General features: G+C 47.8%; 2 protein-coding genes across 2 annotated transcripts; both read left to right on the top strand.

Annotated features, from left to right (window-relative positions):
* Positions 1-3,886: 3,886 nt before the first annotated feature.
* LOC136298770 (glutathione S-transferase theta-1) lies at positions 3,887-13,353 on the top strand. Its single transcript, XM_066199746.1, has 6 exons — positions 3,887-4,013; positions 4,123-4,179; positions 7,180-7,267; positions 8,342-8,492; positions 10,910-11,086; positions 12,127-13,353. The coding sequence occupies exons 1-6, from the start codon at positions 3,902-3,904 to the stop codon at positions 12,325-12,327; spliced, it is 786 nt and encodes a 261-aa protein (XP_066055843.1). The 5' UTR covers positions 3,887-3,901; the 3' UTR covers positions 12,328-13,353.
* Positions 13,354-14,899: 1,546 nt separating this feature from the next.
* Positions 14,900-17,574, top strand: LOC136298817 (D-dopachrome decarboxylase). The gene is made up of 3 exons (XM_066199831.1): positions 14,900-15,071; positions 15,185-15,360; positions 16,137-17,574. Exons 1-3 carry the CDS (start codon positions 14,964-14,966, stop codon positions 16,207-16,209), a joined length of 357 nt encoding a protein of 118 aa, XP_066055928.1. The 5' UTR covers positions 14,900-14,963; the 3' UTR covers positions 16,210-17,574.

Consider the following 17,574-nt stretch of genomic DNA (forward strand, 5'->3'; position numbering starts at 1 on the left):
GTAAACCTGCCCTCTAGTTCAAAAGGCCACATGAACCAGTCTGCAATGCACATGCCTGCAGGCTGAGCTATAGGAGCCAAGCAAGCTGGTGCCTTTGCTTTCCATCCTTCCATCCTTCAGGAAATCCTCAATGTCAGTGGTGAAAAGGCACATTTGCCCTCAAACTCTCTCCCTTTCCGTGCTGACGGATGCGGGGATATTTGTCCTCTTACCTGACTTTTTATTGGTAAATTTGTTGAGAAGGACCTGTTGCACGCCAGTGAGCAAAGTCAACAACAGCAGCTCTCTTCTGGCCCCAAGAGTGCTAGTTGCATGCCTGGTGCCTGAGCAGCAATCCCTGACGACACTGTCCTGCTGCAGCTGCCAGAGTGCTGAGCCTCAAGAGATGTTTACGTTGTACCACCAACCACTTCCTTCCCTCCAACTGCAGCTTTACCTCACTCAGCAGCTGGGCTGCCCTGCAATTAAAGAGGTCCCTTTGCTGCCTCACCAAGGCTGCCCAGCCTTGCTGCACTCTGCTGTTGGCACCTGCGTACTTTCCCTGACTTTCAACTTTTTCCTTTTCTTGGAGAGAGCAAACTTCTACCAGCATCATAAATATTTCCCACACTCTCTGTTCAAGTATAAGCAGAGCAGAGAAACAATCAAAAGTCTGTTTTGTAGGGTGCTAATCTTGACAGATCTTAAAATGGACTTAAGAGCAAAGCCTTTTGTGACACACATCTTCGTGCAGAATCTCCAGATAGGGCTGCCCTGCATGCAAACTGTTGCACAAGCCAAGGCAAACAAAGGGTCTTTTTAATTTTTTTTTATTTACAATTCTTGTAGCACAAGAGCTCCACATAAGAGTCTTGAGCCAATTTTCTGCTTGCTGGAACGAGGCACAAGTTCCTTAAATGTCCCCCATTGTGCACTACTGCAAGGACAGCTGACTTCAAAACCAAGCTGGAGCTATGTTCAGAGCTGGCTCTCTGGTGCTCCTCCACTGCTCTTTCACAAAGGACAAGTACACTTGCCTCACTCCAGCCTGGACATGATGACAGGAAGGGATTTGAAATTGTTTTTCCCATAGTTTCTGCCTGGTGTGTATGCAGTGACCAGTGGCATTTTGAGCCCTTCCATTCCCACAGGACAAAGCACCTCCCTCGAGTAACTCCTGGCATGGCCACAGAGTGAAAAACAGATAAATCTGCCTTGTTCTTTGCTCTAGATCATGGAGATAAGGCTGCTCATCCTTGTACTTTGCCTTTTGCTACCCCTCCACCTCTGTTATTTTGTTCCTTTGTGCCATTGGATCTTGTCTGGTTCCAGTTCCCAGACTGGAAGCCCCGGGAGCTGCATGCCAAAACCCAACAGGTTGTGCAAGAGTTTTGTTTGCCTTGGTATAAGGTCTGTTGAGTGTCCACTCCCCATTCACCCTGAAAAGGGAGAGGGGTTACACCTCCACTGGCAGCTCAATGTGTCAGCTTAATCGAACGTTTTCAGCTCAACATCCTCAGTTCTTGCCAGGGCTACTTGGAAATAAGTGAGAACCTGTGATTTCTGGAATGAAGTTGTAACACATAAAATAGGAGGAATGTTTAAAACAAACAAACAAAAAAAACAACCCATCCTGAGACTTTTTCTAAATGATTAAGAAATAAACCGCAAAACGTAATGCTTTTTTTTTTTTTCCTGTCTTGTTCCTGTTTCCAAAACGCTGACTGAGAAAATAAGGGCAGGAAAAATGGTCTTTGAGGTGATGGAGTCAAATGTAAATACAGTGCTAGAAGCACTCGCCTGGAGCCAGGAATAATCAATCAAATGGCCTATAACACAACCAGATAAAAGCACCTCTTTGGTTGTGTGGGCTCTGCAGTGCAGTCAGCAGATTGGAGAAAAACTTGAGGAAGGAACATTTCCAGGAGGCACATGAAAAGATCTTTGAAGTTCAGATAGGACGAACGGATCAACTGAACCATGAATAAAGGAGCAAAGTGAACCCACACTGCTAATGTTGCTGCACACCGCTGAGACCAACACTCTTCTCAGTGGCAGCCCAGAGCATGGGCATGGGAGCACTTTGAAGCACAAAGACTTCTCCAAGTATTACCTGTGCAGAGCCACTTTCATGCTCCTTTCCCCCACTCCCTTAACATTTCAGATTCCTTTGCACTGAAGGAATTTGAACTCCAGCACCTGCCACAGTACTCTGTGAGCCGTGATCTGCAGCATGTCGGTGCTGGGTGCAGGTGCTCCAGAGGGTGAACTGTGCTGCAGGGGAAGTGAAGGGTGTGCACAGCCCCTCTCCCTGTTCTGCCTGAGAAACGGAAAAATTCTTACAGTGCCCTTCTAAATCTGAAAGTTCTAAACCCCTGGAAATGTTCCAGTTTATAATTTGTCTAGTGACATTGTTTTACACCACGATACAGACTCCGAGATTTAGAAGGCTGAAAATGACTCCTTTATTTTTGGGATCTGTCTCTCTTTTGTACTATTTTACACAGACCAATGTGACTGGTGAAACAAAGGCAAACTTCTTCAACTATATTGGTCAGACCAGAGGGACATTAAGAAGTTCCTCTTAGGAAAAGGAATGAGTGACAAAGGTACAGTTACAAAAACGCTTCTGCTTACAGAAAACACTCTGGGAAAAGAATTTCAGAACACCAAAACACCTCAGGCATGGAACCAGGGCTAGAGCCTAGTTCACAAGCTCCGAGCTCAGTACCGAAGCCTCTTCACCACCCTCTTCACCATCCTTTACACAAGAAAAAGAGCAACTGATCCTCCAGTTCCCCCTCCTTGAGATTCCCATGGCTCTTTCCAAAGATCTGTGTGTGACATACAAGCTCTCTGGCACAACGCTGATAGCAAGGTGTCAGCACAGCTGAGGTGGGTTTGACTGGGGGTGACTTTGCCCTGAGTGGTTCAGCTGCTCTATCTCCCAGGTCCCAGAAGTCCCTGTACTCAAGCCACCATGTCACCTTCCTGAATTACACAGCTGTGAAACGCTGCGGGGTCAATGCAAGGGCTTGAATTGACTCTAAGCTTCTTTAGTTCTCCTTCATTTGCGCGAAAATCTGAAGTGACAAATACCAGGGAGAGAGGAAAGTCACTTTGAGTGAGTATGCAGACATAATGTCCACAGAGAAGTCCTCCACACTTCACTGCCATTCAGATGTCACCTTGCAGCAGACTATGTGACCAAAGAATTACGGTCTGAATTGAAAACCGTACTGAGACCTGGCGGTGCGTGATTAACACTGGCTTAGAGGACACTGTGCACAGCCCCGTCTGCAGCGTGGCACAGCCCTGCAGAACTGTGTTACAAAACTCAGCATTTGCCTTGTGAGAGTGGGATGCTCGGGGTGAAAGTGACACCCGAGCCCCTGCGGTGCCAGCCAAAGCCGTGGAGGGGAGGGACGGCCCCCTCTCCCGCACTGCTTAGCGCAATCTCTCTTTTGGGCTGGTAATCGCCCGTTACTCGCAGATTGTCACTACTCACGTCACCTTCCCTTCCTGCAGGAAAATGAATGAACGCGACGCCAGCCACAGCGGGCCAGGCCCGCGGGACGCTGCGGGAAGGGGAACTCTGTAACCCCTGTCCCAGCTCCGGCCGCGCCTCCCCGCCCCTGGCCCGGCTGACGGGGGCTCTCCCGGGCTCCCCCGACACTCTCCAGTCCTCGTCCCGGAGGAGAGCGGCGTCCCGCGGTCCCACCGGGGCACAGACCCCGCTCCCTCCGCCCCCGCCCCGCACGGCCTCGGGGCGGCCCGGGGGAGGGAAGGAGGGAAGAAGGGAGGGAGGGACGGAGGGCAGCTCCCGCCCGGCGCGGCTCGGCCCCCGCCGGCCCATGCGGGGCGGCTCCGGGCGCTCGGCGGCAGAGCCGCGGCAGCTCCCCGCAGGGCGGGCCGGGTCGGGATGGGGCTGGAGCTGTACCTGGACCTGCTGTCGCAGCCCTGCCGCTCCATCTACATCTTCGCCCGAAGCAACAACATCCCCTTCGAGTTCAAGCACGTGGAGCTGTTCAAAGGTGGGACGGGCGCCGCCGCCGCGCTGCCGCCCCGAGGAGGCGATGGCGGGGCCGGGGCGGGCGCGGCCCGGCGGGGCGCGGGCTCAGCCGCTCTCTTGGCTCTTGGCAGACTCGGTGCTGGGGAAGAAGCCGGCGGCGGGGAGCGGCGCGGAGCAGCCCCGCGCAGGTGAGGGCAGGGCAGCGGACGGGAGGGTCCCCACGGGCCGAGCGTGTCCCCGGGCGGGGAAGGGACGGCGCGGGCCCCGCAAGCGCCCGGCGCTGTAACGAGCCCCGGGCGGGGAGCGGGCGGAGCTGCTGCCCAGGACCCGGCGGGGCTTTGCTCTCACGGACCCCGGGGATGCCCTTCGCCTCCCGGCACGGGAGCAGCAGCGCGTCCTTCAGCCCGGTGAGAGGGAAAGGACGAGCTCCAGGGTCACCCGAGTGATGCTGAGTCCCTGCGCTGCCCGGGGCACTGAACGCAGTGGTTTGACCGTGCGGCTCCAGTTCCCAGAGCAGTCTCGTAGCTCTGCTGCATCTATTTTTGTGGCGCTCCAAGGAATGTTCCTCTAGCCATTTCTAGCAAATTAGTCACACTGACAGCCGAGGAGTGAGCTGGGAATGCTGTACTTTGCGGACGCACTCAGCTGTTCGGGCTCCTCCAGCTGTATGACTATTGCCCAGTTAGATGTTACCTTTTCCTTGTAAATCGTTACTTTTGTGCCTAAGGCAAAGCATGTTTCTTGGAAACCCATGGCTGAGGATTAGATGATTAGGAAGTATGTGATTGGCAAAGTAGAGTGGGATTTCCCCCCTTCTATTTCCACAAAATCTTCTCCAGTGCTCTTTTCACCCACTAATAAATCTCCTCCTATGCACTATGAATTACGCTTGAGATTTCCTCATGTGTGCAGCCTGCCCTGCTTTTTGACTGTGGATACTCTGCTTGTTAAAGTTACACCTCAAAGTCCAACAATTCACACTGTGTGTGAGTATCTATATCTATCTATCTATCTATCTATCTATCTATCTATCTATCTATCTCTCCATCCATCCTTGGGACTCATCAAGAACTAATTACCCCAGGTACAATTGATGTTAAACAGAACTGTAAGTCAAGCCAATATCACGGAAATGATAAATATGGGCCACCCAATACCACTAAACAAAAAGGCTGACTCTGCTGGCCGGAAGAGAGGCACAAGCTTAAATTCTGCTAAACTGAAATTACAAATATTGGTCTCTATTTTCATACAATAAGCAGTGGGTCCCAGTGAAGCAGCCTGGAGTTAGTGTTCACCAAGGCATTTACCAGTTCACAGCACGGTCAGAGTCTCTGCACAGGTCTTCTATGTCTATAAACAAACCAAAGTAACTGATGCCATCCCTGGGCTGTGTCACAGACACTCACCTACTGTCCAGCCTGCTGTAATGGCACGTTAGCCCCGTCAGGGAACAAATCTGCTCAGTATTCCTGCTAGAACTGCAGTATGATGAAAGCTCTCTGAAATCTGATTCAGGCTGCCCTCACCCACTGCTTACTTCTCATGTCCTTGTTTCTTAGTTTCCTGCTGCCCTGGATAATAAACACAGACAGCAGGACAACCAAACAGCTGGGTCTGACAAGGGACTGCTCGTTAGCTGTAAGCATTACCGACTGGCAACTTTCTACTGTGTTTTTCCAAAGACCCAGTGAACACTACAGATCTCCCCAGAGCTGGGTGTGTGGTGAGCACTGGCCTTGGGGCCCTTCCCAAAGCACAGAACAAAGCACCTTCCCTGAGCAACTCCTTGCAAGACAGTAGACTTACAAACATTTGTCTCGCTGTTTCTATGATAGAAATCATGAGACTGAGGCATCCTGTACTTCACCCGCTGGCTTGATTTTTGGACATTTTTCTTTTTATACTCACTTTTCTCGATTATTTGGCTTAACTTGTGCTTTCTATCAGGCTATTATTTTTAAGAAGCCCTACCTAGGGCTTCCTACCTCTCCTGACAGTGTTGCTTGGTTCTGCTGTGCGGATGGAACCTCTTACCCAGCTAAGCGGGAAGCCATCGTCACAGCAGGTAGCCAGAGGCTTTTCCTAATGAAAAGGAAAATGTGGGTTTGAATCCCTTCAAACAGCAGGTGAATGTAAGCCTCAGTCTCTGATGAAGCTACTTTGACTGGAATTTTAAAAACCCCACTTGTCAAAGAGGAAACAAGGTAGAGGCTAGTCAGCTGGAAAGGAGAACAAGTGGTAATGTATGCTCTGCTTAATTTAACTCAGTATGTGAAATTGATCTAAAGGAAAGTAATCTGTAATTGTAATGCAGCAACCTGCCTTCTCCCAGCCCTTCCCAAACCAGCTGCAAATAAACTTGTTTGTGCAGAGGCTGGTTTTATTTGCCAGAGAATATTTCCTACTGCACATTTGTCCAGTAATGTGGACACTGCCACTGCTTCCTCAATGGGCACAAATAGTTCTTAGAGATGGAGATAATGATCCTTTTTCTTGTCTTTTTTTTTGAACAAAGGGATTTTTGTACAAGACCTCTTGCTGGTCATGCTGATTTGACCAGGATTTGCACCTTAATTGTCCCGTCTCCTCAGGAGCACTAAAAACAAGCAAAGCAAACAAATTCCCCACAGCTTTTCTTACTCAGGTGTTCCTGGGCTGTTGTGCAATTCCCTGGCATTTAAAACTGCAGACTGGCAAGTCTGGTGCCAGCGTGGGAAACTGAAAGCCTGATTAGATAGTCAGCTGTTAGTTCTTCCATGGCATTGTGGAGTTTAAACTCTTACAGAATGGTGTCTTCCTCCTGTGTTTTCCTGTTAGAAGTAGGTTGACATGCAGAGCCAGGAGTAACACAGAGTCAGGGGCAGTGCAGGGTTGAGGTGTCTGAGCTTCCCCGCCCCTAGCCAATGTCCACTCTGTCAGTAAGTTCTGCAAGTATCCTGGTACCTGGGTCAAGCGAGAGAACTGTTAGAAACACAAACTGCTCCATGCCACGTGTGCAGCCTGAGCCGAGTGCCCTCTGCAGACAGCTCTTACTCTGCCATTTCATTACCTTTCAGTTGTGAGCTATGGCCCTATTGGGAAAACCTTACACAGGTCACTGGTCATCCAGCTGGATGCAGGTATTTAATTTATCATGTACTGGCAGATACACTCCTGACCTCACACTTGCTTGTTCTTGTTCTTAGGGCCATCAAATAGTGAAGGTGCAGGCAAAGTCAGCCTCTTGAAGAAAGTGCCAGCACTGAAGGACGGAGACTTCACCCTTGCAGAATGGTAAGAACTCAGTCCTTAGACTGCTTTGTGTACCAGCAATCTGTGCTGCGTTCAGAAGATGTCATTCCCATGGAATAATTAAGGATCACAGAATATATGAACATGCTGGTTATTTTTAATAGTATAACCTCATTTGATCTCTTTCCACTTTCTGTTTGAATTATCTTTCAGAATGTAAACAACTCAGCTGACTTAGCTTCTTCATCTCACCCTGAATGCACTTACCTCAAAATGAGATTATAAACATTTCTGGGAGATGTTTAAAGCTTATAAAAATCCCTTTCACCCTAGGAAAAGAAATCCCTTTTACTCAAGGAAAGAATTCTGTTTATCTGAATTAGTCAAGGCTGAGTGAACATCAACACAGATAAAATTTAGGCTTTGCATTAAAAGATTAATATGGAGACTGGTTAATGATGTCATAACACTGAAACAGTTGAACTGTAGCAGTATCAGCATGGTAGGGGTGTCTGCATTTTCTCCCATTTTGTCAGCACATTTTCTGTGGCATCTTTTTCTGTATTCTTGCAGATGACTAAGATATTTTTCCATCTGACTTCTGCCAGTTAGTGAAAGTACAAACATCTGGACAAACACAAAAAGTTTCTGTAGGGTTTCCTTGCTGAGACTTCCAGTGACTTCAGTGGAAGCTGCATGCTGGCGACAGACCTGATGAAAAGGCAGCAAACACCCATCAGAGAGTTTCATTTAGCACACAGGCACAGAAACGGTGCAGATTTCAGAGAGATGGGTCAGAACAGGCAAGGAGCAAGTGGAGTTACCATCACTGATCGATGATCATGGAGATTTATTGTTTGTTTACCCCAGTACTATCCAGCAGCACCATAGAACAGTGCTGTGATTTTCCAGCAGGTTAAAGTTTTTATAGAAGCTGAGGTGATTAAGGGCCACTGATGTCACCATGAATTAGATGCCTTTATATGGTCCACTGGAAATCCTGATCTGAGTGCTTTTTAGTGGAAGCAACAAGCTGAGGAGCAGGAGAGGGAGCTTAGGCAGAAGCATTCTGTAACTGCCTGACCCCTCTCTTGTCTCCTGCTGGTGCGTGGGCAGCACGGCCATCCTGCTGTACCTGAGCCGAAAGTACAACACTCCCGACCACTGGTACCCCTCAGACATCCAGAAACGGGCCCGGGTGGATGAGTACCTGTCCTGGCACCACGCCAACATCCGCGCCAATGCTCCTAAGACCATGTGGATCAAGGTAAGGAGACTGAATGGAGAAATGTGAGGAAAGTGGTGTTTTCCTGTGAGAATACCGAGCATTTTAACAGTCGCAGTTCAGAGACGGATTGTCATGATGAAACAACAAACCTGGGCCATTCCCAGCTGAAAGGAGCTGTTGGAGAGGGAGCTGTTCCAAACTGATCAATGTCAGGATTTGGCAAATGCAGATTTGGCCATTTTGATTTTTCTCTTTGTCTTGACTAATAAAATACTAAGTGAGCCGAGCTGCACCCACAGCAAGGACTTTCTCGATTTTACCATCTCTCTTCAAAACAACAAGAGATTTTGTTGTTTCATATTGTTCATTTTTTATGCTTGTGAACACTTTATTTGTTAAATTTTTTTTTTTCACTTTTCTCCAAGGAAATTCTTTCCCAAACCAGTTTAAAAGAACCCTTTAAAAAAGAACCCTTTAAGTTTACTTTCCAAAGAGAGGTTTTCTCCCAAATTTGCCCTAAACCAAGACACCCTTAAAGAAGGTCTGGTACAGAAGGTCTCAAACCCAACAGACTTTCATTGCCTGGATTTGTAAGGGAAAATGTAACACTTAGTATGGCTTCCACGGGCCTCCCCCTCCCTGCACAGCTGTGCAGAGTGTGCACATAGGCAGAGTTTGGCTTTGGTGAACGTGTGTTTTGTTGCTGGAAGCATAAAGACTTGCATTCTTCATACAAGTCCCTGCAGCCTCCTTAGGGTGGAAATCCAGAAGGAGTCTTCCAGCTCACTGCTTCTCTGAAACAGGCTCAGGGACAGAGAGGAGAGACACACTGAGAGGCAGATTTTCTTTACTCAGTGTAGTCAGGCCAGTTTACATTTAGGCAAAATCACCTGATTCATCCTGAGCCAGAAAATCATTTAGTATCAGATGATTTTGCTGGACACCTATTTCCAACCAACTCAGCAGAGAGTTAATGCAACTCTCCCTAGAGAGCCCTAGGTGCAAGTATAGTTGTGAGAGGACAGCTGGTATGGAATTTCAGATGAAATCAGGACTGCTAGTAAACAGGTAAGGACTTCACTCCTCCATTGTAAAGTTTGCCCTTGTTTGTGTCTAACAAAGCATATCAGGACTCATTTATCTTCTTGAATTTATTGATATTTGATTTTTTGGCAGTAAAGTACAGAGAGGCAATTCAAATATGAGTCAGATTCATAAAAGAAGCAGTTTCTTCCAGCTTCTGCAGGCTGTCACTGCAGTGCTCCAAGGGAAAGAAATCCAACTAATTGTTGCTGCTGATGATTTGATAGCCCAGATGCAGAAAAGGTCCTCAGAATAACTGTAAACATGGAAACATATAAAGCCACCATGTAAGAGAAGCATATTAGCTAGAAATGGGGAAGATAGACAGCCCTGAGATAAGGAAAAGGAAGAAGATGCTGTTTCAAGCGATTTTACCCAAAGATCCCATCATGCATAATTGGAATCACTTAGGAAGAGAACTGGCCACGAATTTTGTGATTAAATAGATTCCACATGTATTTGGCCAAAATCCTGGCTTGAATTAAGCAATCCCAACTTGAATTGTTGAATATACTAGCAGTAAGCAGAAATTCAGTCCGCTCGCACTGACTGAAATTTGTATGTTTTATTTCGATTCTCTAAACAAACTGTACTTCTTTAGCTGGGGAAGGTGAAGGCAGCACAGCTGTGAAACACTGAGGGCTCCAGTGGTGCATACATCTCTGTGACTGGTGGAAAGGCAGCTACCCCCTGTGCCAGCAAGTCTGTGCAGACACAAGGACTGCACTTATGTGATTGCTCCAGAAAAAAATTCTAGTGGTTTAAAGAATGGTGCTTTAAGCCACTGTAAAAATGGCATTGACCACTTCCAGCCTTGCTGGCTGCTGTCACACAGAGGAAGCCACTTCTGTCTCTTCAGCCAGTGTTGATGCATCCTAGTCCTTCTGATGCTCCTGCCACAGCCACCACCATTCCCTCCTCTCCGTCACCCTGTGGGACAGGCAGCTGCCTGCAGCACCCAGTTCCACAGCAGGAGTGGCTGCTGGGCAGCTGCTGGTGCCACAGAGGATGTAGCAGGGGTGACTGTGGCAGAGATTTGTCTTCCCTGGAGCTGTTGCCCTTTTTTCTTTTGTAGCCCAACAGGGTGGAGTGGGAGGGCACAGCTGCCAGGCACAAAATGAGATGAGGATCCTTGACTTTGTTCTGCACATTGCTGCTGGCGAGCTGGAGGTCACTGCCGTGGCAGGTCAGCAGCCTAGGACTGCTGGTGTGCTCTCTGTCCAGGAGCTCCGTGGAGCTGCCACAGTCCATGAAGCTCTGGAACCCCTTCTGTGGCTTTATTGCAGGTCACCGATGATCATGGGGTGTAACTTAAATTACTACTACTACAGAAAAGATGGTCATGTGTACTGTTATGTCCTTTCTCTTCTCAGGTGTTGATTCCCCTCTTCACAGGGCAGCCACTGCCCTCGGAGAAGCTCCAGGAGGTTATGGAGGGGCTGTCCACTTCCCTGAAGCAGTTTGAGGAGAGGTTTCTGCAGGACAAGGCTTTTATCATTGGGAATGAGATCTCCCTAGCAGATCTTGTGGCCATTGTGGAACTGATGCAGGTGAGTGCTGGAGCATGGTGAGGAAGCAACAGCACAAGGGAAAACAGATGCTGCTGAGCAGGGAGAGTGCAGCATGTGGTAACGCTTCACTAGGAGGAGAAGCGAGGGCAGAACTGGCCTAAGACAATAGGGAGAATGTGGGAATGGGTTCAGAACAGCAGTGAAAATCAAAAAAAAAAAAAAAAAAAAGCTGGCTGTAACAGATCTCTTTTGTTTCTCATCTCTAGCAGTAAACTCTTCTTCATTTTTTATCATGACTTTATTTTTAACCTCCACAGAAGGAGGTAATATATAAAGTGAGAAGCAATAGCAGACAGGTCTGATGAAATGAGACAACTATATAGGAATATTTCTATCACTCAAGAATATAATACTTGCCCATGCCATGTCTGGAAGATGAAAGAATTAATCTCAGACGTAGGCAATCAAATTAACTCTGTTACAAACCGGTTGTTGCCTGCCAGACCACCCGGGTCTGGACCCTGCAGCCCAGCAGTGATTTCCTTCTCCCAGTTCAGTGTCCAAGGGACTGAAAAACAGCAGTTCTGCAGTTCTATGTTGTGTTCCAGAGAGTGGCACAGGCAGAAAGCAGGAGCGGGGTAGATTATGTTAATTAGGACACTGGCTCAGTTAAACACTTCATGTTTTGTGCTGGGTGTTGCTGTGTAATCCAGCACTCTGGATTATCTGGATTATTACTACAAACGGGGCAGTGGTCCCTGGAACTGCCAGCCCACCACAGCTTCAGTGTCGTGGCTCAAAATCAATCACAGAATGTGGTCGTCTGTGCTGCACTAAACAGCTATTTCAGCACCCAGGAAGTGAGTTGTAAATGCCCTTTAAAATACAGGTTAGCTTTTGTGTCCCCCAGATAAGGTACACCCGACCAGAGGAGATTTCCCTCCTTCCTACTGCTCCTCTAGGAGCTCTTCCTTTTTTCCCCCCTTTACCTGTACCTGCAAGTATACTTTTAGTGCCTGTTGGCTCAGTTAAGAAGTGACTGCCCCAAGCCTCACTGTTGCTCTCTCCCCTTTCTGCAGCCTGTTGGAGTTGGTTGTGACATCTTTGAAGACAGACCCAGGCTGAGGGAGTGGCGCAGGCGGGTGGAGGATGCCGTGGGCAAAGAGCTTTTTTTCCAAGCCCATGAGATGATCCTCAATATCAAAGAACTGAGCAACATTCAAATTGATCCACAGCTAAAAGAGCAACTGGCGCCTGTGTTGATGAAGATGTTGAAATGAATTAACCTATCCTAGCATTTTTCCTGCCTTTTTTTTCCCTTTTTAACTTCTTCTCTGACATCCAGTTCTACATGTAACTGGAAAGAGCACTGTAATTCTAAAACAAAAATTGCAGAGAGTTTCCCCCCAGGCCTGGTCTTTCTTGTAACTTTGGGGGTGGGAGCTGGGGAAAGTTTAAGACCTAAAACATTAAATTTATACGGAAGCCTGAGGCTCTACAGGTCACTTAACGTGCATCTGGATTTTATTTCAGTGTCAGTCTTCTCAGAGATGGTAGAGACAAGAACAGTATTTCCTGACAGAATTCAAGCCAGCCTATAAACTGGGAATGTTAAAGAACTGAGTAGGGTGAGGATCATTGTTTTCAATTTTAACAATTGTACTGCAAAGTGTGTCTGATCCTCATCTTCCCAGCCTGTGTCTGCTCAGAGAAGTAGAGCACAAAACTACTTCTCAAAAGTAAAAAAAAAAAAATAAATTTTGAAAGTTTCTTATTGTTGAGGCATTTTGCTTGGCTGTCCATGTACATTCCACACTTGTTTTCCCCTTGAAGTTCCTTTGAGAAATTTCTTTGTATTCATTTACAACTGTGAATCGTGATAATTCTGCAGTTTAACTGCTGCTTTGGATTTCTGAAAGCCTGGGTTCTGTTGGTGCTCTGTCTACCAGTACGTGTGGCAGCAGCCGTTCTTGGACATTCATGCTGCTGGTGGCCACAGCCTTGGAATCACTGCCTACCTAAAATACCATGTTGATATTTTATAGAAAGAATGCATTCACAGTGTTTTCGTGAAAGAGAATATAACAGTACACAAATTGAGGTTTTTTCTATGGTAATACTGTAATAGCAATCCACATTTCTCCTAGGAAATGCAGAGAGGGATTAAATGCAGACATGCTCTTCTGAGACTGTTTGGGGTGGAAGTTCACCAAGTAAGTCACCCTGTGCAGCTGAAGTAATAAGAGAGATTTTGTGGCATTGAGCAACACATGCATCACAATAAAAGGGCAAAGAGTTGTTTTGGAGCTTTTGGGCTCTTTTTCTTGGCTGTTTGTTTCTGCTCAGTTATAGCTGAAATACAAAATCCTTTTGTATTGCAGCACAATTTATGAGGTAAAACTGAGCAAATCCAACCGTTTCCAGTTTCTTCAGTTGAAAATAACAAATTGTAAAGGATGCAGAAATTGGTGGAATATAAATCTGTGTATTTCCATTCATAAGTAGTTGCTGCCCTTACCCTAAAATCCTTGCCAAAAAGTTCTTCCTGTAAAGACTAAACCAAAATGAGTAGTGGAATTCAGGAATTGCTTCTTTCATAATCAAATAACTGCTTTTTCTTTTTTTCCTACAGTGCTACCATGTCTTGGCTAGTGATATTTTTTGCTGGCAAGTTCTAAAAAACCTGTTGTTTTCTCGTGGTGTTTTTCACCAAGGTTTCAGTTCTAGATACTACTCTGTCCTAGAAATCTTTCCCCAGCCTTATTCCTGGCTGTTTTTTTGCACATGACTCTTAGTGCCAGTATTGTCTTCACTAGCAGCAGTGAAGGCCAAGCAATTCCCTAAGCAGAAAAAATGAGCAATTCCGTCAGTTTTCATTAGCGTTGTCTGGAATTGTAGAAAAAACCCAAGATGTCACATTACACAAGGCAAACTTTCCCAACAGTTTTGTGCCTTAAAAGATGACCTTTTAGTACAACTGGTTCATAACCCTTTGGTGTAAATGAGCTCATGGAACCTCACTGGACAGTAGCTCAGCTTCTGAGAAGCCTCTGATCTCTACTTTAGACACCTCTGGTCTGCAGATTAGACTGTCCCTGTGAGCCAGCCTGCCGTGGTCACTTAGCAACTTGGGAGCTCAAAGTCCTGATTGCTCAAAGTCCTTGTAATTAATACACATTGGATAAAGCAGTAAACCTCTCTGCTTGCTTTTTGATTTCTTGTAGTGTTGGTTGTTTTGAGAAATTACCGCACTTCCATTCTCAACCCTCCCTGCACAGAGGTGTCTCTTGTAGTGACCTGAAATGTTTTTCCACTGGCAGCAAGGGCTGTCACAGAACTCATTTTACCCACCCGTGAGCGAGATGTGATGGTTGTGGTCTCACAGCCCATTGATGCTCTCTTACACTACAACGACGCAGACTTTGAGATTCAGAAGGCTGAAAACGACTTCTTTATTTTTGGGATGCGTCTCCCTTTTCTACTATTTTACGCAGACCAGTTTGATTGGTGAAACAAAAGCAAACCTCTTTAATCACATCGGTCAGACCAGAGGGACAATCAAGAAGAAGTCCCTCCTAGGAAAAGAAATGAAAAACAAAGTTACAGTTACAAAACCATTTCTCCTGTTTGCAGAAGATTCTTTGGGGAAAGAATTTCAGGAAACCAAAGCAGCTCAGGCATGGGAGCAGGGCTAGAGGCCATGATGAATCCCGAAGGGCCGGCAGCCAGCTGGTGCAGCCGCGGTGAAGCGCAGTAACCTTGCCGCGGTTGGCACGGAGCGAGGGGCACGGCGGGGCAGGCCCGGGGCTGAGCCCGCCCCCGCCGCGGCTCCGCCGCCTGCGCGGCCCCGGGGGCGGGGCGGGCGCCGGGCCGGGCTCGGGGGGCGCGGGCGCCGGCGGTGCGGGGCAGGAGCGCCATGCCCTTCGTGGAGCTGGACACCAGCCTGCCGGCCGAGCGGCTTCCGCCGGGGCTGGCCCAGACCCTGTGCGCCGCCACCGCCGACATCCTGGGCAAGCCGGCGGAGGTGAGCGGGGCCGCGGCGGGGGCCGGGCAGGCCGAGCGGCCGGGGCGGCGGGGCCGGAGGCCGCGGGAGGCCGGGCGGGAGGCGGCGGGGGCTGACGGTGGCTGTCCCGGCAGAGGGTGAACGTGACGGTGCGGAGCGGGCTGGCCATGGTGCTGTCGGGCTCGGCAGAGCCCTGCGCCCAGCTGGTGGTCTCCTCCATCGGCGTGGTGGGCACGGCGGAGCAGAACAAGGCGCACAGCGCCCGCTTCTTCGACATCCTGACGGCGCAGCTGGGCCTCGGCCAAGAGCGGTGAGTGCGGGCTGGCGGGGGCTCAGCCCGGGGACGCCGTGCTCGCCCCGAGGGCAGCCAGGGCGTCCTCCCATCGGGCCGACGCGTCTGTGTGGTCCGTGGGTATGGAACACGGCAAACAAGTACCAAGGGGATGTTCAGAGTAGTGCAGATAGTGACAGTTCCCATGTCCTCCAGGAGACTAAACTGTAACGCAAGACGAGATTGCAAACACTTGAGTGCTCATGGATGCTGAATCCCAGATGTGGTTTGGAGCGAGATAAAACCATAGGCTGGTATGCACTTGTTGAACAGGCTGGGCGTTGCTGATCTCCGAAGATCAGTAGTTACAGTTGGTGAAACTGGTGCCAACTCCACCAGAATTGGTAGAGCTTCACAGGGGTCACCCTGCCAAATGCTGGAACACGGCTGTTCCTGAAGGTCAGCCATGTCCATCTCTGCTTGTCTTGCCCATCTCCCCAAAGGAGAGTGATAACAGTACTCTCCTGCCTCTTGGGTGAAATCCCTGGCAAGATTATGCATTATGTGGTTTCTTCTAAAATGGACAAATATCTCATTTAAATTGTTGAAAACAGACTGCTTTTGTTTGTGTGGGTGAAGTCTGTTTGTACCCTGACCATACACAGCTTATGTTTCCTCCTGTTAAATGAACACCCTGAAGTGTAAGACAGTGAGACCCTAGTGCAGATTTTCTACTATGCTGCAAACGGGGCAGCAATAATGTTTAATTGTACAATAATGTTTCCTGTCCACACTTTTGCTCTTATACCCAAAAGGATTGTCATCCGCTTTTACCCACTGGAGCCGTGGCAGATCGGCAAGAACAGGACAGTGATGACATTCCTGTGATCCTTTGAGCGGCCGGCTGGAACAAAGCAAGGATGAAGGCAACCCAGGGATGATCAGCTCTGTCTGTCTACGTGTTCCCTCTTGTGATCCAATCTGTGTAGCTCTACACCTTCACCTGAATGATTCACTTTCGTCTCGCTATCTACTGTTTATCTACTTGTCCCCTCTTGGGATCAAATCTGTGTACCTCTACACTTTCACCTGAATGATTCACTTTCATCTTTGCATCCTGTACACACAAAGCTCAAGAGGGAGGCAATTACCTGTACTGATTTTACTGAAATAGTTCAAAGTCTTTGTCTCAAGGTCAGGCCTAGACAAAGCTGCTTGTAAGCAGTAAAAAGTTTAATTCTAGAATATTTGGCTTTAGTGAGGACCAGAGAGGTTCTGAGGTTTATCTAGTTTTTCTCATAGTTTGCAAGGCAGAAAAAAATCCTTTTTTTCTGTTTCTCTGTAGCAGCAGAAGGGTGTCAGGCCAGTGAAGATGGCCTGGAAGTCAAATTCTTTTCTTTTTCAGGCTCCTCTGAAAGCCCTTTCTGGAAAGAGAGGTGATTTTTGGGACAGAAGTTTAGGCATTGAAGGCTCATGTCAGATCTCGTGCTCTGTGCTCTGCCATTGTCACCTCCTGTGACTGCTCGGACAAAGTGTTACTTGTTCACAAGGTTTTCAGGGCTCACAGTCTGTCTGCTGATGGCAGTGTCTGGAGGAGAGAGTCCCTTCTAAAGACCTGCACTGTGCCACCAAAAAATATTTTTAAGTTTCTGCTACTGCCAGCTTTAATTCCTGTTGTTCACTGTTTGTTCAGAGTCCTTTTCCTTGCTGTTAGGGGGAGTTTTGGGATGATACAGCATCTCACTGTGATCTGTGGCTGATGTTTCCGGCTCAGTGTTCCTGCAGAGAAGTGTTTTGGTTGTTTAGGACCCCTATACTCCCTCACTTTGTAACTGGGATACACAGGGCATTTCATTAAAACAAAAGCAGGGTACTTTTTGTGTACAATGTTGCCTCTGCCTTCTGCTGCCAGTGAAAACATTTCTCAGTTCCCTTTCAGATTGTGACTTGGTCAGGTGGAGGTCAGGGAGCTCAGCAGAGCTGAGAGCACATCCCTGGGACATGGGGGTCCATGAGAACACAAGGCTGAAGGCGGCTTCTGTGCTCCTTCGTCTTTATAAATGGAGTTTTATTTGTTTATGGCTTTATTGAAAATATTCCTTCTAATTAGCAAATAAAAGTTGTTTGTTCCCTATACAGCATAAATAATTTCTGTATTTGACAAGTCTGACAGGAATATAATACCAAACACAAATTTGTGCATCAGGCTGGGGGGCTACACCTTATCTGGTTAATAAACTGCAGCAAAGCTTT

This window comes from Chamaea fasciata, unplaced genomic scaffold (genome assembly GCF_029207755.1).
Source record: "Chamaea fasciata isolate MVZ Bird 193981 ecotype frontalis unplaced genomic scaffold, bChaFas1.0.hap1 SCAF_18, whole genome shotgun sequence".
In the NCBI taxonomy this organism is placed as follows: domain Eukaryota; kingdom Metazoa; phylum Chordata; class Aves; order Passeriformes; family Sylviidae; genus Chamaea; species Chamaea fasciata.